A 27,100-nucleotide genomic window follows, 5' to 3' on the forward strand; every position below is an offset into this window, starting at 1 on the left:
TATAGACTGTGTTATGCCTTTATTTACTACTTTGTTTACTGTTAATGTAACGAGCCTGAATATAGACTGTGTTATGCCTTTATTTACTACTTTGTTTACTGTTAATGTAACGAGCCTGAATAGACTGTGTTATGCCTTTATTTACTACTTTGTTTACTGTTAATGTAACGAGCCTGAATATAGACTGTGTTATGCCTTTATTTACTACTTTGTTTACTGTTAATGTAACGAGCCTGAATAGACTGTGTTATGCCTTTATTTACTACTTTGTTTACTGTTAATGTAACGAGCCTGAATATAGACTGTGTTATGCCTTTATTTACTACTTTGTTTACTGTTAATGTAACGAGCCTGAATATAGACTGTGTTATGCCTTTATTTACTACTTTGTTTACTGTTAATGTAACGAGCCTAAATATAGACTGTGTTATGCCTTTATTTACGGCTTTGTTTACTGTTAATGTAACGAGCCTGAATATAGACTGTGTTATGCCTTTATTTACTACTTTGTTTACTGTTAATGTAACTAGCCTGAATATAGACTGTGTTATGCCTTTATTTACTACTTTGTTTACTGTTAATGTAACGAGCCTGAATATAGACTGTGTTATGCCTTTATTTACTACTTTGTTTACTGTTAATGTAACGAGCCTGAATATAGACTGTGTTATGCCTTTATTTACTACTTTGTTTACTGTTAATGTAACTAGCCTGAATATAGACTGTGTTATGCCTTTATTTACTACTTTGTTTACTGTTAATGTAACGAGCCTGAATATAGACTGTGTTATGCCTTTATTTACTACTTTGTTTACTGTTAATGTAACGAGCCTGAATATAGACTGTGTTATGCCTTTATTGATCTGATATTTTGTTTACTCGGCCTACTTGGTACCCGTGTTTCTTTCTCATGAATTTGTTCGCATTCGCGGTTGCCGAACTGTTATTCACCCCCAAAACATGTCCATGCATGAATGACTATGCATAACTAGGCTACTACTTAAAGCATTTAATTTAGTTTGCATTATTTTGGGAAGACAGCGGTGTGTATAGGCTGCATTCACATAGGCTGTTTAATATGTTAATTACCCCCATCTACAATGCCTTCAGAAAGGATTCACATCCCTTTTCTTTTTTTCACATTTTTAGTGTTACAAAGTGGGATTAAAATGGACTTAAATGGAAATATTTTATTAACGATCTACACAAACTACTCTAACATCAAAGTGGAATAAAAATTCTAACATTTGTAAAAACAGTCAAAAGTTTGGACACACCTACTCATTCAAGGGTTTTTCTTCTACATTGTAGAATAATAGTGACAACATCAAAACTATAAAATAACACATAAGGAAACATGTAATAACTAAAAAAGTTTTTAACAAATGAAAATATATTTTCTATTCTTCAAAGTAGCCACCTTTGCACACTCTTGGCATTCTCTCATCCAGCTTCACTTGAAATGTTTTTCCAACAGTTTTGAAGGAGTTCCCACACATCCTGAGGACTTGTTGGCTGCTTTTCCTTCACTCTGCAGTCCAACTCATCCCAAACCACCTCAATTGGAGGCCAGATCATCTGATGCAGCACTCCCATCACGCTCCTTCTTGGTCAAGTAGCCCTTACACAGCCTGGAGGTGTGTTGGGTCATTGTCCTGTTGAAAAACAAATGATAGTCCCACTAAGCGCAAACCAGATGGGGTGGCGTATCACTGCAGAATGCTGTGGTAGCCATGCTGGTAAAGTGTGCCTTGAATTCTAAATAAATCACCAACAGCGGCACCAGCAAAGCACCCCCACACCTCCTCCTACATGCTTCACGGTGGGAACCACACATGCGGAGATGTTTACCTCTGCGTCTCACAAAGACATGGCGGTTGGACTCATCAAACCAAACACATCAAATTTGGAGGACAGATTTCCACCGGTCTAATGTCCATTGGGCGTGTTTCTTGGCCCAAGCAAGTCTCTCCTTCTTATTGGGTCCTTTAGTAGTGGTTTCTTTGCAGCAATTCGACTTTGAAGGTCTGATTCACACAGTCTCCTCTGAACAGTTAATGTTTGAAATGTGTCTGTTAATTGAACTCTGTGAAGCATTTATTTGGGCTGCAATTTCTGAGGCCAGTCACTCTAATGAACTTGTCCTCTGCAGCAGAGGTAACTCTGGGTCTTCTTTTCCTGTGGTGGTCCTCATTAGAGACAGTTTCATCATAGAGCTGGATGGTTTTTGCGACTGCACTTGAAACTTTCAAAGTTCTTGAAATGTTGAAATTAATTCCACAAATTAACTTAAGGCACACCTGTTAATTGAAATGCATTCCAGGTGACTAATGCATGAAGCTGGTTGAGAGAATGCCAAGAGTGGGCAAAGCTTTCATCAAGGCAAAGGGTAGCTATCTCAAATCTAAAATACATTGGTTACTATATGATTCCATACGTGTTATTTCATAGTTTTGTTGTCTTCACTATTAATCTATTTATTTATCTATTATTCTACAATGTAGAAAATAGTAAAAATAAAGAAAAACCCTAGAATGAGTAGGTGTGTCCAAACTTTTGACTGGCACTGTATATAAATAAACAGTAACACATCTTTATTTAACAAGTATTTAACCCAGAGTCAATACATGTTAGAATCATCTTTGGAAGCAATTACAGCTGTGAATTTTTCTGGGTAAGTCTTCAAGAGCTTTCAACATCTGGATTGTGCAACATTTGCACATTATTCTTTTTAAAGATTCTTCAAGCTCTGTCAAATTGGTTGTTGATCATTGCTAGACAACCATTTTTCAGGTTTTGCCATAGATGTTCAAAGGGATATTGCTCAAAGGGATATTCAATGTCTGCTTTTTTATTACCATCTACCAATAGATGCCCTTGTTTGTGAGACATTGGAAAACCTCCCTGGTCTTTGTGTCTGAATCTGGGTTTGAAATTCACTGCTTGTCTGAGGGACCTTACACACACCTTACAGTATGTGTGGGGTACAGAGATGCGATAGTCATTCAAAAAGAAAGTTAAACCCTATTATTATACACAGAGTAAATCCATGCAACTTATTATGCGACTTGTTAAGCACATTTTTACTCCTAAAACTTATTTAGGCTTGCTATAACAAAAGGGTTGAACACTTATTGACTGAAGACATTTCAGCTTTTCATTTAATTAATTTGTTTTAAAAAATTATCCTAAAACATACTTACACTTTGACATGAGAGTTATTGTGTGTAGGCCAGTGACAAAACAAATATACAAGTGTCCCTTAGTTGGGGAATAAGAGATTTGAATGTCTAGGTTTGAAATAAAATAACCAATTACCATTCCAAAAGGACACAGCCATTTTAAAAGCGCAGGGCTTGTGGAAGGTGCCATGCTTAAATTTTTCATCTTACAGGAATGATATACATAACGCTGAAGTTGTAATCTTTTTACTGATATAATCAGATCTCATGTCTGATTTCCAGTTCGACCACTAGAAGATCACATGTGCCTTTGGAACACGAAAAATAGATGCGTCCGGTTTGATCAGGTTTGGGTAGTACCTCACTGTGCAAAAATGGCTGAACGGATTTTGAAGCCTGACATCTTAAAATGACCCTACTGATCAGGACTTTCTAGCTATCAAGTTTTTTTTTTTAATAACACAGACAGCCAAGGAAACGTCAAACTACTTTTCCCACTGGAAACGGGTGAGCTTGATCAACGGCGAATATGGAGGATGCATTCAAGGTAATGTTATATTATATGTGGATGGTAAAGAAATGCATTGCATTATGAGGACCACCAGGGTGTACCCTTTCCATGCATACATTTTTCTCTCCACTTTTTGTCACTTGACCCAAATTATACACACCATGAATATGACCTTTGCGCATGATTTATGGCCTGTAGGGTGGACGGTAGTGGGGGCATTCTTATGACATCACCAGCAGTGAGATTTGAGATCGATTTCCAAAGTGAGAAGTGCTGTAGTTTTCGAATGATAGCTCACTTTCTATTTTCTGAATGAAATTGACTGAATGGGTACAGAGCCCAAAACACTCAAGAGTTTAACAGGTTATCAGTTTGAACAGCATTGAAGCTATCCCAACAGATTGTGTAAGCATTCTTTTAAAACACAGCATCAACTCACTGTAGCTTTGTCCAGCACTTTGATGGAGAAAGGTTCCGCCACGTTGTGTTTCCGGAGGGCCTGTTCCAATTGCTGCAGAGGGGGGCGTTCCCACTTCCCAAACACCACCAGGTCTATGTCACTATGGCAACAGAGAAAGATGGTGGTAGGTCAACTGGTGGCCAAGCACCTGGATCAAATTCTGAGAACAAGATTCAACACATTACACAACAAGACTGCTCTCTTACCTTGTGGGTAGGTAGAGTCCAGTGCTGAAGCTGCCAAATATCTGCACCTGGAGAGAGAGAGTTAATTTTTTATTGTACCAATATTTGTAGACTAATGGGCAAAATGTCTGATGTGCTGATTCAACGCCCAGCTCTGGTGGGTGTGTCCTCACGTCAGCAGTAGGCCACAGCTCCTTGATGACCGTCTCGATTCTGTTGACCACCTCCTTCCTCATAGAAGCCTCCTCGGGTTGGGGAGACATGAAGTTGTAGAAGTCCACCACCTCCTCATGGAGACTGGGGAGGGACAGGGGAACAGGGAGAGGAGAGGGTTAACAACAAGCACACAGTCGCTCACCTGATAATAAACCAATCAAATAATAGGTTGATTTACATGTTCTGTTTCATGAATTTAAAGGTCATCAGGTCGGGCCTACTGCCAGCATCTTCTCGAAAAACGTAAGACCATCATGGAAGCAGAGATTTTTTATCCAAGTCCTATGTTGATAGTAATAAAAAATGGGACATCTATAGCGCTTTTTCTGGACCCAAAGTCGCTTGATTTTTATTTTTATTCAACCTTTATTTAACTAGGCAAGTCAGAACAATAAGAACAAATTCTTATTTACAATGACTGCCTTGTTCAGGAGGAGAACGACAGATTTTTACCTTGTCAGCTCGGAGATTCGATCTAGCAACCTTTTGGTTACAATGCTCTAACCACTAGGCTACCTGCCGCCCAGGTTTTCAAATAAGTTCAACATCCCAGATATCCCTTAGAACTGTGTGGTAGTAGTGGAGAAGCCATCTTAGAAAAATGTTACACGTACCACCATAAGTAATCCACATCCCCTGGGATGAACTGTGGTAGTCCTGGTCAGCAAAACCCTACAGCAAATTATTCACTAGGAAAAGGCCTAAACGCTATGCTATGATTTTAGAATGAAACACCGAGCAGAGAGACTGTTACTATCACTACTAGGACCCTGGTGGTGCCGTTAGAGACGGCATCTTCGCTTCTAGTCCTTAGGAAACTGTGCAGTATTTATTTGTATGTATTATTTATTACATTGTTAGCCCAGAAAACCTTAAGTGTTATTATATACAGCCAGGAAGAACTACTGGATATCAGAGAGATGTCAACTTACCAGCACTGTGACCAAAAATCAGACTTTCCCAAAGCGGATCCTTTGTCTGGGCATTTGAACTGATTCCAGAGGCCGACCCAAAATAACGCCGCCGGAGGAGAGGGTGCCAGAGCGGTCTTCTAGTGATGCTTCGGATGCGCACACACCACCCACCACTCCTGAGTATATTACTTGCTAATGTCCAGTCCCTAGTTAATAAAGTCGACAAAATCTGGACAAGAGTTGCTTTCCAAAGAGATATCCAGGATTGTAACATACTCTGTTTCACGGAGACATGGTTAGCTGGGGACATGCTGTCGGAGTCCATACAGCCAACGGGATCTTTAGTACATCGCATCGACAGGAATAAACATCTCTCTGGTAAGAAGGGCTGGGGTTTATGTTTCATGATTCACGGCTCATGGTGTAATTGTAACAACATACAGGAACTCAAGTCCTTTTGTTCACCTGACCTAGAATTCCTCAGTCAAATGCTGACCGTATTATCTCCCAAGAGAACTCTCCTCGGTTATCATCACAGCCGTGTATATCCCCCAACAAGCGGATACCAAGACGACCATCAAGGAACTTCAGTGGACTCCATGCAAACCATATATCCTGAGTAGAGGTTGACCGATTAATCAGAATGGTCGATTTCAAGTTTACATAACAATCGGAAATCTGTATTTTTGGGTCCCGATTTTTAAAAATATCTTTATTTAACTAGGTAAGTCAGTTAAGAACACATTCTTATTTTCAATGACTGCCTAGGAACGGTGGGTTAACTGCCTTGTTCAGGTGCAGAACGACAGATTTTCACCTTGTCAGCTCGGGGGATCCAATCTTGCAACATTACAGTAAGTTCACCCCACACGTACCTCTAGGGGTACCATCCCCCCCTGCTCAACTGACACAGTGGCGCACAGAACGCAAAAATATTCTTAGAAATATTTAACCTCCACACATTAACAAGTCCAATAGCTCAAATGAAAGATAAACACCTTGTTCATCTAGCCAGCAAGTCAGATTTCTAAAATGTTTTACGGCGAAAACATAGCACATATTTATGTCAAACCACCACCAAAAGATAGGCTAATTTACATTGCCATTTTGTAGAACAATAGATGCAATCACAAAAGCAGGATTAAAAGAAAAATAATTCACTAACCTTTTGAAAATCTTCATCAGATGACAGGAATAGGACATGTTATACAGTACATTTATGTTTTTTTCAATAATATGCTATTTATATCCATAAATCACTGTTTACATTGAACGTCATGTTCAAAAAATGCTACTAGAATGTCCGGAGAAATTATGATAACTCTGCCAGATAACAGAAATACACATCATAAACGTTGACTAAATATACATGTTCTACATATAGTTAGAAAGATACACTTCTTCTTAATAAAACAGCTGTGTTACATTTATTTTTAACGTTACAGAATTCGTTCACTTGTCAATAATATGAGACGGCGCTCATAGATTAGCAATATGGCTCCGCTATTTCGGAGTCCACAGAAACACATAATAACCACATAAATATTCCCTTACCTTTGCCGTTGTTCGATCAGAAGTCGTGGAAGAAGTCATACTTACCAAAACCAGCGTTTGCCTTTCAAATGTGGGTTATCAAACGCGACTAATTTCGGCTGAAATGCACCCAAAATTATATGGGTTGCGCATCAAAACTTCAAAATTACATATTATATGTCGACTAAACTGGTCAAACGAAGTTCAGAATCGAGCTAAAACATGTTATAAACATACATAAAAATCCTTAGCCCGAAAGGACAAGCCTATATCGTTTGGTGGATCTTGGAACGGAAGAGAGAAAAACACCGAGGCGCGCACGTATTATTGCGTGACCCGAGGGTTTCTTCCCGCCAAAGGGTGAGGGAGCACGCGATCTTCACAATGAAGCGCCCCATTGAAAGAGGACACCGCGCTGAAGAGATAGGAACTGTTCCCAGATCTGTAGCTGGTTGGGAAGGGTGGGGGCGATGACGTCAAAGTTGGGCCAACTTTTCTGCTGACAGAAAGAGTTTGGAAGAATGGCTGCCCTGTGAGTTCTGCTTTACATAGAGACATAATTTGAACGGTTTTAGAAGCTTTAGAGTGTTTTCTATTCAATAATATTTATTATATGCATATATTAGCAATTTTTGACAGATTTCTTGTCAGTTTACTATGGGCACGCATTCCTCCAAAGGGGGCAGTATTCTGCCATAGCCTTAACAGGTTCGTCCAACGCAATAACGACCTGCCTCTCTCGTTACACCCCACAAGGAGACTGCCTGTTATGCGAATGCAGTAAGCCAAGGTAAGTTGCTAGCTAGCATTAAACGTATCTCATAAAAAACAATCAATCATAATCACTAGTTAACTACACATGGTTGATGATATTACTAGATATTATCTAGCGTGTCCTGCGTTGCAAAAATCTGACTGAGCAGTGGTAGGCAGAAGCAGGCACGTAAACATTCATTCAAACAGCACATTCGTGCGTTTTTCCAGCAGCTCTTCGTTGTGCGTCAAACATTGCGCTGTTTATGACTTCAAGCCTATCAACTCCCGAGATGAGGCTCGTGTAACCGAAGTGAAATGGCTAGCTAGTTAGCGCGCGCTAATTGTCGTTGTGTTGCTGGTTCTGGCCCAGGGAAGAGTGAGGAGAGGGACGGAAGCTATACTGTTACACTGGCAATACTAAAGTGCCTATAAGAACATCCAATAGTCAAAGGTTAATGAAATACAAAAGGTATAGAGGGAAATAGAAATAGAATATGCATATAATTGACAGATTAGGATAGAAAACACTCTGAAGTCTCCAAAACGGTCAAAATATTGTCTGTGGGGCCTCCCGGGTGGAGCAGTGGTTAAGAGTGCTGCACTGCAGAGCCAGCTGGGTTCGCACCCAGGCTCTGTGCCAAGGTTGCCAGCAGCTGGCTTCCGGGTTGGAAGCGCGCTGTGTTAAGAAGCAGTGCGGCTTGGTTGGGTTGTGTATCGGAGAACGCATGACTTTCAACCTTCGTCTCTCCCAAGCCCGTACAGGAGTTGTAGAGATGAGACAAGATAGTAGCTACTAAACAATTGGATACCACGAAATTGAGGAGAAAAAGGGGTCAAATTCAATTTAAAAAAATAATAATTATTATTATTGTCTGTGAGTATAACAGAACTGATATTGCAGGCAAAAACCTGAGGAAAATCAAACCAGGAATTGGCTTTATTATTTTGAAAGCGCCATGTTCCATAGCCTGCCTTCGCTAAATTTAAAGGGATATCACCCAGATTCCTTTTCCTATTGCTTCCTCAAGGTGTCAACAGTGTTTAGAAATAGTTTCAGGCTTTTATTTTGAAAAATGAGCGAGAAAGATAACATCGAGTCAGTGGATAGCTGGGTGTTCGCATGAGTTTTGCTTGCGCAACAGAGTGGGATAGCCATTGTCTCTCCCTCTCCTACTGAAAAAGAGACAGTGCCGGTTGATATATTATCGATTATATATTTAAATGTTTTATAGGCAGCAAATTATATAGTTAGTTAGAAGGAATTAACTGTTTCACTGCCAGACAAGGCTCCGCTGATAGCCAGGTGTAGCAGTGGTAAGATGTTGGGATAGATTTATATATGCCCTAACAGTTTGTGGCCAAAGTGCAATTAATGTATTGTTGTTACTTGTTGTGTAGTGGCTTTGCTGGCATACGTCCCACTTTTAGTGGTATTTGTTTTCCCCCAATTAGATTGACATGCTAAAATCTTCGTTAGGTGCTTCCTCCGTCACGTCATGCCATTGTTATAAGCGTTCTCAAGCCGCCCTCTGCCGGCGTACCCAAAGTGATGCGCTAAAGTGGTGATAAAGCCAGTCATTCTGGATGGAGCCTAACTACTATTGCAAAAGCACTCAAATATTTAGTAGGAAACCACTTTGCCAGCATTATCATGTCGTCAAATTTACTTTACGCATCTCAATGTTCTCGTCATCTAGCAAAGTTCGAAAAAAAAGCTAACAATGCTAAAATCCGGTGGCCTTAATTTTAGAAAGCTAGCTAACGTTATACTACAGCTAAAGTAAATCTGGCGACATCAAAATTAAGACAGAAGGTTTCCCTACTAACTATTTGACTCATTTGGAATGACAGTATTTCCAAGTCACTGTAATGCATTTAAGATTAAATCTTCATCGACGATGGAGTAGAACGCTCAACCGGGCATCAGTCCAAAACAATATTGTGAATTGTGACGAAACATGGGACCTGTGATCCTTAAAATTGCTTCTGTGCATACTAAAGGTAGATAAGAGATCGTGTGCATGTTTTTGGCAAAATAAACAGATTTATCGTTAAAACTTGTTTATGTATTTTCTGCAAATCTAATGTTAATGAACTTATTGATAGCCTTCTTACTCCTAATATAGTAGTTATCTAGGTATCTTAAAGTCACCTGGCAGTTTTTGTTGCAGCCTCTGATTTTATAGCGGTGGTCACCAACTTGGAAATATATATAGTTGGCTAATCTAATCAACAATAATATATGGAATGAAGTTAGCTAGCAAGCCAAATAGCTAGCTATAGTTGAATAACTATATATTGAGTCAGAGGTTCATCCTCCAAGTGGCTAACTATGAACCCCTTTTTAAGTTTGTGTGACTTAAACATATATTCTAGAAGTTACCCAACCATTCATATGTTAAGTAACCAATAAGTTAGCAAGCTAACCCTACCAAAGCGTTAGTTAGCCGCTACCTGCTTAGCAAGCTAGCTAATGCACTGCTAATAAAAATAAAAAAACTGGTTAGCCACTGCAGTTCAATCTAGCTAAAAGTTAACATTCGCATTACTACCGCCCGTGCAGCAAATCAAACAAACACCAAAATTACACGTTAACTGATTAACTGTAGGCATGACAAGATGACATTTTTACAATCATAAATAAAAGTAGCTAACGTTAACTAATAGGAAACCATGACAGCTAGCTGTCGCGGCTAAAATTAGCAAGTTAGCCAAAGAGTATAACTAACTCAAGATAAACTAGAGCCTGTTTCCAATGGGCGCAGGTTAATCAGTGGACAGAACAAGCACGAGCTAGTGAGGTTCTATTGGCGCGTTCCAGTATTTAATTGCATATTTCCGTTAAGGAACGCCTACTCTGTGAAACGCGTGTGTGCAATAACTCAATTCTCCCTTGCACTTCTAAACAAATATTTGTTTCCCTCACTTTAGTAAAGGGTAAAGTCTTCAAAACCTAATCCACTCTGTTAGCTACAAATTATAGTTATGGATGCAGAACTGTATGGGGATAAAATATTTAATCGGCCAAAATTCATATTGCTCAATCTTCTCCCACAGCCGGCCAATGGGCTTCCTCTCATCACCATATTTGGTAGTGAATGAAAGGCCAACCGGATGTTACATTTATACATCCGGTGAAATATCTGTCTCATTGTTCTGTATGTATGTTGGCGTCAAACAATCCCAGTGGGGCAATGACCCTATCAAAAATACTCACCCATCAACACCGGGGCTGTATTTCCTCGTCTTCCAAGGAGTTCCAGTCCCCGAACTAACATGGTTGTCATTAGTCCAGTTAGAAAGCAAGTAATTAATCCCATAGGTGCTCGCCTTGTTGTCACTTTTCCTTCGGCCTGGATGGTGAGTGTGGTTATTTAAGGGTGATGGTGGGTGACGCTTCACACAATTATGTTGGAAATTGTACTGGGGGTGATCCTGATGATGCCTTTGATGGTGGTGGAATTGGTTGACATTATTATGCATGCTTTCGCTGAAGCTAAAAAACAGATTGGCACATCCAGGGCTTTTATTACTATTTCCCGTTACATTGCCACCGCAAGTCCTTCCCAACGAGCAGTTCGAAGATGGACTGTCCGTTCCAGATTCCGTCTTTTGGGGCATTCCACTGTTTCCCAACAAATCTGTCGTTACACTGTTACCGTTCGCTTTGGACGGAGTCAATATGTTCTGTACGTTGCCTTTGGGTAACGTTGACCCGAAGGAGGAAAATGAAGTGCCGTGATTAGTAGTACGGTTTGAAATACAGTGATGGCTGCTGCTCAGACTAGCAGTGGTGTTAATGCTATTGCTCGATGCCGCAACATTTTTATAAACGTCCAACGCTGGATAATTCACACACAGGTTGTGGTTCTGATTATTATGATGTTGACCGGAGGTCGCTCGTACCTGAGAAATCTCCCAGATTCGCATCCATGATGCGTTCGCAGGTCCTTTCTGCTCGGGCTGATTCCAAGCCACCCTCGGATCCATTCAACTTTTTTTCGGAACCCCCTTCAAGCAAATCAATGTGCCCGTTAAAAATACACTACTGTCCTGACTAAAGAAATGTGATAATAACCCGTGTTACAAAGACAGAGATAAAAGGTAACGCCAAATGAAGTCCATTAGAAGACCGGTCCTTTTCAAACAGCTAGCTGAAAATCGCTAGCAGAAGTCTACGATGATTCAATATGGCGTATTCTCTTCCAACCGAAGCGCCGTGCGCATGTCTGTAGGATTTTAAACGATCGGGTTGAACACACCCCGGTCGTCCCTAGTTACCACAGCCACAAAGTCCTAAACCCTCGCCTATTTCTACAATTTCTCTTCTTAAAATCAGATTTTAAACCTAACCTTAACCACACTGCTAACATTATGCCTAACCTTATGTTAAGACCAAAAAACGTATTTAAATTATTTGTAGTTTTTTTTTTTAGATATAGCCAATTTTTGCTTTGTAGCTGTGGTAACGACACACACCTCGCTCTCAGCTGCCACACAATTTGACTCATTACAAATCACCCAATACTGTTCAAAGTAAATATTTGAAGAATTTTTGACCATGTTTATACAGCAAAATATGTATTATGAATAATTCAATAACAGCACCCAGTATCATAACAGGAGTAGACAGCTAAGATAAAGTTAATTTGAAATAAGTAATCAGTCAACATGGTAATGAGAAATTTGAATAACCCTGGCAAAATGTTGGACAGCATTTGTGCATGACAGATTGGCTATAAAAAAATGCATTTAATTGAATACATTAAGAAAAAGGAGGTATTCATTTGGAGGTATCCCTATTATATCAGAAAATACTTATGTTAAAATGACTTCCTGGTCCTTGTAGAGGTAAAAAAAAAAAAGAGAGAATGTATTACCACAAGCTGGGTGACTTTTTAATGTCATTGATCCTAGTCTCTCCCTGAATGACCCTGGTAAGCTAAGGAGCTCAACAACTCATTTTACTGCTTGCTAACAGCTCAGTTCAGTGTGAGTCAAAATGCAATGCTGTCCTAAGACCACAAGGAATTCACAAGGTGAGCTCTTACCTCAGACAAATATGTTGCTTGGGGCAATGGGTGTAATAGCTTGAGTCTTGAGAACACTACACACAGAGAGAGAGATGGAGTCCACAGTGCAGTTCAGCATTTCCAATTATGTTACTCATTTTGATTCCATTCATGACATATCATTGAAATGAATCCAATGTTTCATTAAAAAGATAATTGCTGCCCAATTAAAAATATACTATCCTCACTTACAGGATTGATACTATAAACTACATGTGAAGACAGAGGGCTGGGAAGGAGACGGGGAACACGTAACTAGAGGTGTCCGTCATTACACACGCAAAGAGAGAGCGATTCCAGACACCATTTGCAGTCAACCCTACACACAGCCATCTTCCAGCCCATTAAACTCTGTAATGGAATGAGGCAAGCTGGAGCCTACTGGCAGCTCCTTCTGTACTGTGTGTGCGCTCTTTGCATAATGTCTGCTTCCCTCCCTGCTCACGTGCTGCATGTGACAGAGCCAAGGAAAACCCCCAGAGCAAGAATGTCAGGTTGAGTATTGCTCACTCCCTCACTAGCCCACACTCTCTCCCTCCATCACTATCTTTTCACTCTCCCTTTCTTTTGGTCTCTCTCTATGGCAGCAACAAGCTCTGGGTGATAGGCTAATCCAGTGGCCTTACTGACTGAATGGAGCATTTCTCTCATTTGTATCTCTGGTTCATAACCCCATTTTCAGCCCTAAGGCTGGGGTCACCTCACGAAGTGTGTGTGTGGTGAAGGGTTGGTTCATCCTCAGTGCTGCTAGCACTACACATCATAGGGGAAGACTACAACACTGCTCACGACAGATTCCTCTGACACACACGTGAGTGCACGAATATACAAAGAGCTAGTTTCTTCCACAAGCAGTGAAATCTGTCTGTGTGCATTCCTGTGTGTTGACAGTAAGTTAATTCTCAGTCCTTCTAGCACTGGGTTGCCTCACCGGGGAAACTAGAGCTCTACTGACAGATTGTGTTTTGATGGTTGGCTCATTCTCCGCCTGCACGCAACAGAGAGGGCGAGAGATGCACACACTGCTGCAGGGAGTTAGGGGAAGGGTAGAGGTTAGGGGATGTGTTGAAATGGAGCTGAACCTTTGTAAGATGGATTGGTTCTGTTGGTTGGTCCGCTGTGAAAGTATCGTAAAAGTAATAGTCGCCACATACTATAGTAAATCTCATTGCGGGACATAACCAAGTTGGTGAGAGCTGAGGTGCAACCATGTGAAAAATATATCCAGCCACTCTTGGAGGATTTTATTTTTTCTCAATAAAATAAATTGCCTCTACTTGGCATTGTAGCCTCCATCAGGGCATGTCTAATAATCTTGTCATTGGTGTTGTGGTTTCTGGAGCTCTTCATATCTTCCCAGTGAATAGAATTGTCAGTACTCATTGTGTTCATCCTTGTACGTATTCTCTTGAGGTAAACCCAAACAAACAAGCAATAACAAACCTAACCAGACCCCAGATGATGTAGCATAGGATCACAGCTCGTTGCGTTGGGCTGTTGGAGGTTGGATCGTTGTGGTGAATAATTATAATACAAATGGTATCAATGCCTTCCTGGATTTGGGGTAGTCTTCGAATTTCTGAAGGTACCACCTAGAGAGAAGGAAAGACAGGAGAACATGAATTCACTATTATAGTATTACAAGTGTTAAAGGTGTAGTTCACCCCAAACCGTGTGTGTTTCCTTCCTACCTGTGGTGAGCGAAGGCTCTGCTGGCAAGAACAATGAGAGTGAAGATGGCGAAGGATGCGCTGTGGACAGAATGAGCCGCCAGGGCAAATCCCGCCCACTCTGTTATCTCACCAAAGAAGTTTGCTCCAGACACATATTCAAACAGCCCACCTACAGGAGAGAACATAAGACAGGGTACAACCAGTGATGTACAGTATATAAACCCTGGATTGATGATGCTATGTATTGACCAGTGAAAGGCTTTGAAGCCACCGGTCAACCATATTGGCACTGCCCAGAAGAATGAATGGCACCCCCTATCAGTCATCTAGTGTATATATAAATAATTTGTTAGAACCACAGGAACAGTCACGACAGCAATGTGATTAACCAGGCCCGTGCCGCATGTTTATCACCTGCGCCAGTCAAGATTCCATTGATCCAAGGTCTGGGTTTTAGTCTTAGCAGACATGCTTATCCAGACCGACTTACAGTAGTGGGTACATACATTTTTGTACTGAGCAGCCAACAAGTGCTCAGCACGTGGGAACTCCTTCAAAACTGTTGGAAAAGCATTCCAGGTGAAGCTGGTTGAGAGAATGCCAAGAGTGCAAAGCTGTCAAAGGCAAAGGGTGGCTACTTTGAAGAATCTAAAATATATTTTGATTTGTTTAACACCTGTTTGGTTACGACATGATTCCATGTTTTATTTTTACAATGTAGAAAATAATACAACTAAGAAAAACCCTTGAATGAGGTGTGTCCAAACTTGACTAGTACTGTGTGTATATACTATTTTTACCCCCAATACGAATGTTTAGTGGTGAGCACCAATATCGATAATTAATGTAATACTGATATGAGCATGGCATATCGTGATATGGGTTTATCCTTGCTGTTAACCTACACTATTGTGTAAAAGTAAATTCATGACTGTTCCTGCAGTCACAGAACTTCTACTTAGCATACTTAACAGCCTGCTGATGGGCCATCAACAGGCTTTCCATTGTTTTCAAGCTAGGTTAGGCTTCCAGAACATTCACACCTGGCCCATGGGAAATCAGGAAACGGTTATCTGAACTTCAAAGCCTTGGAAGAGAAGTCCACACAGTTGCAATGTTATTCATTCAAACAGATGTGTTTGATAAAATGCAACTGATTTCAATATACATTTTCCATATCCGTGCCCATCACAACTTTATTTTTTATCTTGGTCCCAGATGTTTGTGCCGTCTTGCCAATGTCTATGATCATTCACTGGCTTGTCAGTACGAAAAATTACAAATGTATGCACACACTATTGTAAGACCCTGTACAAGAGCATCTGCTAAATAACTCTAATGTAATGTGAAGGAGTTGGTTATAGAGTACGACCAGGTTATAGCCATTGTACTATGATCGTGAGCTCTCAAGATCTATCCACCTAGGCTGCAATACAGAAAACCCACTTCTGATACAATTTCACACACTTGATTATTTTCATCAAGACCATTCAAATTGTCATTGTGGTTGGATAATTGGAGAAAGAGATTCCTAATATGCTTTTATAAACTGATGTTAAGTAAAGAATTCAATAGAGGCATTATTACAAAAGGAAGCAAAACACTACTAAAGACAAATGTTAATCTATCCGTTTCAATTTCTTCAGGTCAGTTTCCGGTGAAACTGTAGCATTGTATTTCAGATCCTTGCTCACAGTCTCTCTGGCTTCAAACCACTTCTAAGTCACTGAAGGTTGATCTCAATTTTGAGTGTTTAAGGTCATAGACTGAAATACGGCAGCATAAAACAATTATTCATAAACAAGGCATTAAAGACCATAGATGGCTTCAGTCCTCCCCCCTGCTTGAACACAGACTGTGTACAGCCACTGCCTTCACCACCACTCTCCTAAAACATCATGTTTCTCTGGATTCCAGGAGTGCCTGCAGGGCGGCAGGTAGCCTAACGGTTAAAAACGTAGGGCCAATAACTGAAGGTCATTGGTTCTAATTGGTGAAAAAAAGTCTGTGCCCTTGAGCAAGGCACTTAAATAACTAAAATGTAAGAATGTTTCATACGGTGTGACTAGACTTTCTACATTCATCTGTCTCTACCGTAAAAAGCTTTATTTCTACAAGGCTTTAGGGTGGACAGGTTTCAACTGGTTCATCAGTTATGAAGGGTTCACCTCGGGCACAAGGTGATGGTTTCAACCCTCTCTGGTGTGTCATAGTGACACTACTCTCTGTAACCCTGGATTTAAAATAGAATACTGGATCCACCCTCTGGAAAGAGTGAACTCCCTGTTTTAAGCAACACTGAACATCAGTGTGCTACTATGGTTGTAGCTAGCATAGACACATTTCACAGCCATTATTTACAATGTGTTCAGCTGGCCGTGAGAGAACTGATGTGAAAATGTTACAGCATGCTGTCCAAAACAGTCATGGCGTCTGGTCAGGGGAAAACCTGTCTCTCTATATCGCTCTCTGGTAGCAGGTATCTTACCTGTTGGTATCTTGTAGCTGATCTCTCCAGGCTTCCGTAGGTTCCTCAGGATGTGGTCTGAGTGAACGTTCACCAACCAACCCACCAACCATAGCGCAGAGCCTGAAAATCAACCAATGGGGAAGCTGATTTATAATGATTTATAATGAGGTGAAAATGAGGAAATGTAAGGTATTTGTTTTGGATAGCATGACGTGGATAACTCTAGAACGAGAAGAAATTCATGGAACATATTGAAATAGACAACTGTGTAATTTGTGAATGTGTGGTTTATGCATTAATACAGACCCTAAGCTGCATGTCATGTCAGCCATGTCTCTTACCTGTGATAAAGCAAGGGCTGGTAACCCAATCAGCAGAGTACTCTGCATAGTGGCTCAGGTATCTGACCTGCATGTAGCCATTATAGATGCAGAACACAAAGGCCAAGGCGAACGATGCAAATGGTGTAGATTTCCCTCCACGAATTAAAAATGGATAGATGAGAGATCTAGAAGAATATAAATAGAACTGATGAATAATAATTTCCCCACCAGTTGTCTAGGATGCATGTGTCTCATGGCTGGCAATGCACTGCATTTCAGTTACAACGTTGGCACATCATTTAGCAATGTGTTATTACAATTGAGAAATCAATTGCATATGAGGGGGTACTCTGGGCAGAGCAAAATGTACTTGGTTGTACAGTAACCAAAAAAACGTTTGAGAACCACTGACCTAGAAGATATGACAGTTAGTACTTTGTATGCATGTGAAGTACAGTGTTACTTTGTCAAACTATCTTCTAACCATTGGGTCTTACCTTTGCACATAGTGGCAGAAGTACATGATCAGCAGTAACTGATTGGGAAGATGAGTGGTTTTCGCCGCAGAGGTCCACAGCACAAGGCACAGTGGCACCAGAAAAGCAGGTAGTTCCTGCACGAACCAGGCGAATTTGACGTTGACGGGGAATCCATATCTGCTTGTTGCGTATCTGCCATAGGGGACATTCTCAAATAGTAATGTTATGAAGGTACAAGCAGCCATGAAAATCATGAAGTATGCCAGGCGGTCCAAAACATACAACTCTTCTGTCTCGGAGGCGAAAAGCTTTGAAATAATACTGTCCATATTTACCAGATAAGCTGCAAATAGTGTAAGAAATTAAAATTGTATTCAAAACAATGTAAATAAAATGAATGTATCCAAGGCAGTAATGAACACATATGTCACTTGCACAAGTATGCGTACTGCGATCATCTCACTGGTCTGCTCAGTTCCATGGTCCAATCATAAGGATAAATAAAGGAGCCTGACTCTTAATAAACCAATCGAGTCACTTTGTTTTGCATCGTCATTATCTAGCCAATTGAAAATGGATACAATGTTATTCAACTACAAGGTGTGTTCAGGAGAAACCACCACACTGGTAAAAATAGGAAATTACAGTAATTTTAGATGAATTCCATTACATATTTATGCAAACTGCTGTTTAAAAAAAAAAAAAAAAAGTATATAGCCATTCCCCCTGGTTTCCTTAACTGGCGAGGAATAAGCCACGGACTATATCGTTGATCAGACATTGTTTGGAGGAAGGGGCATTAGTGCACACACAAAAAACGTATAATTTATCACTGTCTGACTAGCTCCAAAACGAAAACATATTTGAGTGTGTTTTTGGTTTTAGTTGGCCAAAATGTTGCACTGATATTTTCTATTTCTCAGGCTAATACATCGCCACCCATAAACTGGGGTCCTGTCTCACATGTGTGCGTCAGAGGCTGAAACAGAACACGAGTGCAGTACCATTCGCATTTCAATCACCCTGTTAGCAAAATACATTTAGCTACACCAGAACGTTGCTTCGCAGGTTCATATTCAGAGTAGTGTGTGTTTCTAAAATGGGAAAGAGAAGTCGACTGAGAAAGAAGGAGCATCAAAATAATAGCAAGCCTGGTGGAAGAGATAACCGGGACAATGCTGTAAGTTTTGATAGCTCTTCATAGCTAGCCCGCTAATTTAGCGTACTGTAGCTAACTTGCCTAGGTCACCTCAAATTACTGAATGCCGAGTCAAAGAGATTTAATTTTCCCCCAGCAACTTTGATTTGATTACTACTGCACAACTCGTTGACATAGCTATGTGTAGCTAGCTAGCTATTTTATCTTGGTCCCAGATGTTTGTGCTGGCATGTCAAGGAGTTGGCTATACAGTAAAAACAGATCTGGGACCAGGTTATAGCTATTGAATTATGATAGTAAACTCTATCAATATCTATCCATCTGAGGCTGCAATTCAGAAAACTAACATCCACTTCACTTTACCCCCATCCATTCCTCTCCTCCCATGTCTCCTATTCGGTTCCCCCCACATCTGCTCTCCTCCCAATGTCGCCTCGCGTCTTCCCTCTCCTCCGATGTATCTGTCCTGTAGGGTTGGGGTGCAGGCTACGCTGACATCATCAAGGAGAACAAGCTGTTTGAGGCATACTACCAGGAGCTGGGCCTGGTGCCCGAGGGGGAGTTTGACCAGTTCATGGCGGCTATGAGAGAACCGCTGCCCGCCACCATCCGCATCACTGGATACAAGAGGTAGGGAAGCTACTAAGCTCGACCTCTGCCAAATGGTCAGGGGTGTATTCACTAGGAAGTAAACAGGTCCCTCCATGTTCGCTATTATCTCAATTTGTCCAATAGAAACTCTTGTTTGCCAGATGTTTTTTCTTGGGAAATGTTTTGTTACAGTGTGCACTAATAAATACATCAATGGACTCTGGATACTCTATGGCACAGATGGAAGTGGTCTTTCTCACCCTGTAGGTGAGGTGACAAACTGTTAGTTGGAATTGACCACTGTAGATGTTTTGTAAAGGGATGATGATTTATACACTCCCACTCTTGTTTTAGCCTGGTCCCAGATTTGTTTGTGTTCATGATAATTTGACATGACAATGACCATAGGGGGGTTAGCGAGACAGCAGACACAGGTCTAGGACCAGGCTACTCTTGCTCTACATCAGGATTCATACTTATCAAGATTGCTTTCCAAAACACCACTCTATTAAACCTCTAAGTGTATTAAAAAGGATTGTCCATTGGGTTGTCCCCATGTACTTCCTGACGGGCCGCCCCCAGGTGTTGAGGGTAGGTAGCAACACATCCTCCACCCTGATCCTCAACACTGGAGCCCCTCGGGTGCGTGCTCACTCCCCTCCTGTACTCCCTGTTCACCCACGACTGCGTGGCCAGGCACAACTACAACACCACCATTAAGTTTGCAGATGCCGGAGGAGGTCAGAGACCTGGCCGGGTCTGCATTGTGTCCCACCACCCACCAACCCCTCATTTACATTACTGCTACTCTCTGTTTATCATATATGCATAGTCACTTTAACCATATCTACATGTACATACTACCTCAATCAGCCCGACTAACCGGTGCCTGTATATAGCCTTGCTACTGTTATTTTTCACTCTCTTTTTACTGTTGTTTTTATTTCTTTACCTATCTATTGTTCACCTAATACCTATTTTTTTACTTAAAAATCGCAATGTTGGTTAGGGCCTGTAAGTAAGCATTTCACTGTAAGGTCTACACCTGTTGTGTTTGGCTCACGTGACAAATTAACTTGATTTGATGTAGCCATGCCAAGGAGATCCTCCACTGTCTGAAGAACAAGTACTTCAAGGAGATCCAGGAGGTAGAGATCGACGGGCAGAAGATAGAGGCTCCTCAGCCTCTGAGCTGGTACGTCTACACACACACACATGCATACATACATACATAAACGGTCATCTGCTATAATTGTGTGTGTGTGTGTGTAGGTACCCAGATGATCTAGCATGGCACACCAACATGAGCAGGAAGATCCTGAGGAAGTCTCCTCTCCTGGAGAAGTTCCATCAGTTCCTGGTCAGCGAGACTGAGTCGGTGAGGAAGTCTTGAGTGTTATTTAAGAATTAGAAAGTAATTTAATAGGATCTCAATGGTTTCTTAGCTGTATGGCTGCCTTATGTACTGTGGTGTTTCTTTCTCTACGTTGGTCTCTACAGGGTAACATCAGCAGACAGGAGGCTGTAAGTATGATCCCTCCTCTGCTGATGAAGATTGAGCCCCACCACAAGGTAAATGACGCACTGGATGCCTTTCTGGCCAAGAACTGCTTCCATTTTGGTCCTTAGACCCTAAATCTGGGAACATTCTAGCGTAACTGTTTTTGTGGGTAGATTCTGTTCCTAGACCCTGAACCTTGGAACATGTATAGTGTAATTGTGTATTTCTGTGGGTAGATTCTGGACATGTGTGCTGCTCCTGGATCTAAGACGGCGCAGTTGATTGAGATGCTCCATTCTGATATGGACGTACCCTTCCCAGGTAACCCGCACGCACAGAATCAAATCAGTAGAAAAATGTAACAACAAACATCTGATGCATTGGCGTATCTGAATTGTGGACCAATGGAAAGGGTGGTAAGTTGCTGAATGTATCTTTTCTGTTACTTTGTGACAGAAAAGATAGCGGTTAAGAGCATTGGGACAGTAACTAAAACACTCCTGGTTTGAATCCCCGAGCAGACTAGGTGAAAAATCTCTGTGCCCTTGAGCAAGGCACTTAACCCTAATTGCTCCTCTAAGTCTCTGGATAAGAGCGTCTGCTAAATGACTAAAATGTGAAACAATGTAACAAAGCATTGTAATCCTGAACATCCTCATCTCCCCCCTCTTTCTCTCCCTCTTCCCCCTTCAGAGGGCTTTGTGATAGCCAACGACGTGGACAACAAGCGTTGTTACCTGCTGGTGCACCAGGCTAAGAGACTGAACAGCCCCTGTATCATGGTGGTGAACCACGATGCCTCGTGCATCCCCAGACTACAGATAGACACAGAGGACGGACAGAAGGGCACACTGTTCTATGACCGCATCCTCTGCGACGTCCCCTGCAGGTGAACAAAGAGTGAACCTCTTTAGCTGAGAGAAGCAAGTAAATAGTGATTGAGAGAAGTAGTGGAGAAAGGTGGGGGGCAAAGGAAAATCTGGGATTTTGGTGTTCGACAGTCAGCTATATGGAGAGATATCAACCTCACGGTTCTACCCTGTGTCTTATGATTGGCTGTTCTGTCTGATTTATGATTGGTTGCTGCACTGGGTAGGCTACTGCTTGTTTTGTTTTTATTAGGGGAACCAAATGTGACTATAAGAATGAGACAGGAGCGAGCACGATCTCCTGTAACCACATTGTAGGATTGTCTGTCTGGGAAGGCTGATGTGTAGTTAGATGTCCCAGGGAAGCTGACAAACTCTAATTTTGGATTTTCTCAAGTGTGTTCCTAAAAAGTAAAGTATTCTGTGTGTGTTTCTACAGTGGAGATGGCACCATGAGGAAGAACATTGACGTGTGGAAGAAATGGACCACCAGTAACAGCCTGCATCTCCATGGGTGAGGAGAGAAAGAGAGAGCATGTGTGTGTGTGTGTGTGCCTGTATATGTGTGTGTGATAACCTGTGTGTGTCTCCAGTCTCCAGATCCGTATAGCAGTGCGTGGTGTGGAGCAGCTAGCTGTAGGAGGGAGGATGGTCTACTCTACGTGTTCACTCAACCCTATAGAGGACGAAGCTGTCATAGCAACGCTACTGGAGAAGAGTGAAGGTAACACACACGCATGCAAGCACACACAAATACAGTGCCACACACACACACACACAGGAGATAACTGCCTCTGTCTCCCTCTTTGTCTATCTCTAGGGGCGTTAGAGTTAGCAGATGCGTCTGTTGATCTCCCAGGGTTAAAATGGATGCCTGGAGTCACCAAATGGAAGGTATATAACTGTTGGAACACATGACCGCCACCTCATGCCTATTAATCACTGCTAGCGACTATTAGAGGTACTTGATAGGCCTGACAGTTTAGCCACTACAATAGTCATGATATTCCACCACCGTGCCAGTTTGACTACAGATTTAGCCCGTTTAATAACTGAGTCTTTTGCGCTCTCTCCCATCCCCCTCCTCTCCCTCCAACAGCTACCTCTCACACACACTTAATATCTCTCACCATCTTTCCTTCCATCTCTAGTTGATGACTAAGGAGGGTCAGTGGTATAAGGACTGGTCCGAGGTGCCAGTCAACCGCCACACACAGATCAGACCCACCATGTTCCCTCCCACAGACACAGAGAAACTGGCCAATATGAAGTTGGAGAGATGGTACATTCACCTGCGTACACACCTGCACACAAACACACAGGGCCCCACTTTATTTGGTTAGAATATGCCTAAAATGTCAGTCATGACAATCATGTACATGTATTTGCTACACCTGTGCACACAGCTGCATACCTAATCCTAATGAGATGAAAAATAAAAGCTGGACAGATTTTCAAATCCCTGTGAAGTGTTGCTGGTTTGTGTTTTGATTTCTACCAGCAGATGGTGCTGTTGCATCTAATTAATCTTTGTATATACCGTGCATACGAATGTGTTTATTCAGTATGAGGATCCTGCCCCATCACCAGAACACGGGAGGCTTCTTTGTAGCTGTCCTGGTCAAGAAAGCCCCCATGCCCTGGAACAGAAGATTCCCCAAGGTATACACACATGTACATGCACGGCCACACACTCACGGATAAGCCCACATCTCAGATGGAATGCAACACCATCCGGTAGCTCATATACCAGAGAGAAGTTCCTGTTAAAGTGAACTATGATCCATCTTTCTCCAGTTGAGGAAGGAGCAGTCATCCAGCTCCGTGCCCCAGCCAGAGGACTCTCCAGTGGGCACCCCTCTTCCTGAGACGCCCTTGGAGGATGGAGAGAGAGATGGAGGGAAGGAGCCAGGAGAGGACTCGCCCAAAGAGCCAGAGGCAGGCGATCAGGCCAAGGAATCCAACGTGTGTGGGTAAGTTGAGAGAGAGTGAGAGAGGGGTGGGTGGGAAGAGTGTGTGTATTCTGACTCTGTTCTGTGTTCCAGGCCTCCTCCCAATAAAAAGATGAAGAGGCATGGTTTTAAAGAAGACCCCTTTGTCTTCCTCACTGAAGACGACCCTGTCTTCCCCCCGATAGAGTGAGTGTGTTTGGTGGTTTGTGTAGCCTATGTAAGCAGCTGCTCGATAACAGCATTATCTGTACAGAGGGGACAATGTTTTGACCAAGCATAATGGTATTACCTTTACATGTTTTGATTGAGCCCTGGTTATTGATCTATTCCATGAATGTGTGTTTTGCAGGTCATTCTATGACCTGTCTCCAGACTTCCCAAAGATAAACGTTCTGACCAGAACCCACGAGGGGAAGAAGAGACATCTGTACATGGTCTCCAAGGAGCTACGTAACGTCATGCTCAACAACAGTGAGCGAATGAAGGTAGGAAGGTGTGTGTGTGAGAGACACCTGTATGTTCTCTAAGGAACAATGTGGCGCTCTGCCTAACAACAACTGTGTGTGTCACTGCCAGCCCATCAAGGGGAGTCCAGCTAACAGATGGGACCCTTTTCATCCCAAATCCCCCTAGTACACTCAGCTCCTGCACAGGTGGCCGTGTGTGTGCATTCAAGCAGACAGAGGAACCCCCCCCCCCCCCCCCCCATTTCGCTCTTAGTCTATTTCCCCTCCTCTCCTTGTCGCTCTCCCCTACTTGTCGTGCCCCCCCTTTTCACCCTTTCCTTTTCCCCCTCCTCCTCTCCCTATGTATCTCCCCCTCCTTTCTGATGTTGTGATGTTTAGACCTGACCCAGGTTCAGATCAGCCTCCAGGTAAGCAGTAGTAACAGACAGGCTGAGTCCATCACCAGACTGTTCTGCACACATACTGACATACAAGCAGCGTACTTAACAGGGTCAATGATGGGAGAAAGTATTTCGTTTTCTTAGAAGCAATGGTTTATTTGAAATGGCCATCTCCCAATTGGAGCAATTTGACCTAATAAACAAATATTTGCATAACTTAAGAAATCTAGAAACTGTCATCACTATTATTGAAAACAACAATGACAACGTTGAAATGAGAAGCAATTGTAAATATGTTGCTGAAAAAGTCATTCTCAAGTGTAATGATTTAATTATTTTGTGAGTTTTGCAGGTGATCAACACAGGGGTAAAGGTGTGGTCTCGTAACAGCGACGGGGAGGAGTTTGGCTGTGCCTTCAGACTAGCCCAGGAGGTAGGTGCATGCACACACGCATTCATTCCTTACTCTCCTCGTTCTGCTCTCCTCGTTCTGCTCTCCTCATTCTGCTCTCCTCCTCCAGGGTATCTATACTCTGTTCCCCTACATCCGCTCCAGGATGATCACAGTGAGTGTCGAGGACATTAAGATTCTACTGACTCAGGAGAACCCGTACCTCAGCAAACTGGAGGAAGATGCTCACCAACAGGCCAAGAAGATGGGTGTGTTCTCAACTGGAAAGCAATGATCTGTGTCTAAGGCCATGTTGGGTGTTGGCCCATTCATGTCTGTATTACTAGTAAGTACTTCATGTTTTCCTCCTCTGTTTCCACAGGAATGGGCAGCATCGTGTTAAAATACCGGCCTGACAATAGGTAAGTGTCCATTTTACTTGCCTGTCTGTGTGTTATATTATCTGTTGAATTCACCCTGACCTCCCTCTATCGCCCCCTCTCTCCCTCACCGCCCTCTCCCTCTCTTTCCTCAGTAACCCCGATGGTCCTCAGTGTCCTATAGAGCTGTGTGGCTGGAGAGGCAAGACCTCCATCAGAGCCTTCGTGCCCCGCAACGAGAGGTTCCACTACCTCCGCATGCTGGGGGTCGAGGTATTCAGAGACAAACAGGGGCAGGGACCCAGGGAGGAAGAGAAGGAGGTGAAGGAGGAGGTGAAAGAGGGGGAGACAGAGAATGGGAATAAAGATGTCAGCCCAAAACAGGAATTGAGAGGTGAAAATCGAGGTGACGAGCACCTGAAAGGAGATGAGAGGGAGGGAGGAGGGGAGAATTTGACCAGCACCTGAGACGAGTAGAAGGAAATGTGTAACTTAATAGTCTTAACAAGTTTTCCTCTCTTTGGCTGCACTGATGTTAATGAACTGGAGGTCATCCACCATGTTGTCACCCATGTTTTTTGCAGATGGAGAAGAGGAGTTGAGAAACCACTTTAGACTAGTAAGATACACAGAGAAGGGAGGAAGTGGAGCTGTATGAGGTTGAGCAATGCTGGCCAGACAAGAGCTAGACCAAACATGAGAGGGGTGTTGGGTAGCTCAGTAGTACTTCTAAACCACTGCCATAGCAGAATGACCACCCCTCCTAGACGGGGCATGTGGACTCTTCCATGCTCCCCCAGACATGGTGTGCTTCAATGCTTTAGTGACTTTTATTTTCTATTGCCGGTTTTATTTGAACAAAACTCAACTCCACTGGCAAAACATGGAGAGAGTTGTTTTTTTCTTATTGTGCATGTTTGAAGGTTTCTCTTAATGGCCATTTCATTTTTTTATCATTGTAAGTAAGAAGAAAGGTGGAATTGATTAAAAGTATTAAATTCATATAACGTCTCTGAAGTGCATTGAAATAGAATCTCAACCCCAATATGACTTAACTGTGTCATATCACACAACCAACCATACACACACATACCATCAGCCATACACCTCCTGTTTCTAACCCATCTCTGCTGCCATGATGACAGGAGTCATGACAACCGTGCAGCCCCCTCACCTCTCACTGCAGCTGGAAGAGAGGAAAAGAAAGAATAGATTTGCTTTTCTCATTCCATCCTCTTCCTCCATCCTCCTCTCACTGGAACTGGAAGAGGGAGAACAGAGAGAATACTTCTCATCCCTTTCCATCCTTCTCTTCCCCTCTTCTTTCATGCTGTCTGGAACTAGTGGAGACAAGGAAGAGGGAACATTATAGAATGGAGGAAATATGGGAGGAGGTGGTGCTGGAGCACGTGTCAAACTCATTCCACGGATGGCCGAGTGTCTGCGGGTTTTTGCTCCTCCCTTGTACTTGATTGATTGTCACTGATTAGTAAGGAACTCCCCTCACCTGGTTGTCTAGGTCTTTTAATTAAAAGGAAAAACCAAAAACCAGCAGACATGGAATAGTTTGACACCCCTGTGCCAGAGGGAGACTGACCAGGTGCAGTATGAGAGGGAGACTGACCAGGTGCAGTAT

General features: G+C 42.3%; 3 protein-coding genes across 7 annotated transcripts in view; 1 reads left to right on the plus strand and 2 right to left on the minus strand.

Moving 5' to 3' along the window:
* The window catches only part of LOC109907343 (terminal nucleotidyltransferase 4A-like), a 24,465-nt gene extending 12,488 nt beyond the window's left edge, over window positions 1–11,977 (minus strand). For 2 of the 4 annotated variants that reach the window (XM_020505249.2, XM_020505250.2), the window contains exons 1-4: window positions 10,975–11,977; window positions 4,512–4,635; window positions 4,360–4,406; window positions 4,133–4,253 (exon numbers count right to left, since the gene is read on the minus strand). In XM_020505249.2, the coding sequence (XP_020360838.1) occupies window positions 4,133–4,253; window positions 4,360–4,406; window positions 4,512–4,635; window positions 10,975–11,747 (1,065 nt within the window). In that variant the 5' untranslated portion in view covers window positions 11,748–11,977. Of the gene's footprint in view, window positions 1–4,132; window positions 4,254–4,359; window positions 4,407–4,511; window positions 5,429–10,974 lie in introns of those variants that run through there. The other 2 variants (XM_031793355.1, XM_020505251.2) reach the window with 2 other exon arrangements.
* Window positions 10,935–26,466, plus strand: nsun2 (NOP2/Sun RNA methyltransferase 2). 2 transcript variants are annotated; one of them, XM_031793357.1, is made up of 20 exons: window positions 10,935–11,117; window positions 13,024–13,323; window positions 19,406–19,563; window positions 20,615–20,719; window positions 20,797–20,902; window positions 21,025–21,096; window positions 21,262–21,346; window positions 21,719–21,914; window positions 22,334–22,408; window positions 22,488–22,618; window positions 22,715–22,788; window positions 23,046–23,176; window positions 23,460–23,556; window positions 23,692–23,867; window positions 23,940–24,032; window positions 24,196–24,331; window positions 25,046–25,126; window positions 25,215–25,353; window positions 25,467–25,506; window positions 25,620–26,466. In XM_031793357.1, the coding sequence occupies exons 3-20, from the start codon at window positions 19,508–19,510 to the stop codon at window positions 25,930–25,932; spliced, it is 2,106 nt and encodes a 701-aa protein (XP_031649217.1). In that variant the 5' UTR covers window positions 10,935–11,117; window positions 13,024–13,323; window positions 19,406–19,507; the 3' UTR covers window positions 25,933–26,466. The 2 variants fall into 2 exon arrangements, with proteins under 2 accessions (XP_031649217.1, XP_020360842.2); XM_020505253.2 differs by lacking the exons at window positions 10,935–11,117; window positions 13,024–13,323 and adding an exon at window positions 18,545–18,954.
* Window positions 12,627–18,251, minus strand: srd5a1 (steroid-5-alpha-reductase, alpha polypeptide 1 (3-oxo-5 alpha-steroid delta 4-dehydrogenase alpha 1)). The gene is made up of 5 exons (XM_020505254.2): window positions 17,793–18,251; window positions 17,314–17,480; window positions 16,991–17,092; window positions 14,521–14,671; window positions 12,627–14,421 (listed from the first exon to the last, which is right to left on the minus strand). Exons 1-5 carry the CDS (start codon window positions 18,101–18,103, stop codon window positions 14,355–14,357), a joined length of 798 nt encoding a protein of 265 aa, XP_020360843.1. The 5' UTR covers window positions 18,104–18,251; the 3' UTR covers window positions 12,627–14,354.
* Window positions 26,467–27,100: the final 634 nt, after the last annotated feature.

This window comes from Oncorhynchus kisutch, linkage group LG17, assembly GCF_002021735.2.
Source record: "Oncorhynchus kisutch isolate 150728-3 linkage group LG17, Okis_V2, whole genome shotgun sequence".
Taxonomy (NCBI): Eukaryota; Metazoa; Chordata; class Actinopteri; order Salmoniformes; family Salmonidae; genus Oncorhynchus; species Oncorhynchus kisutch.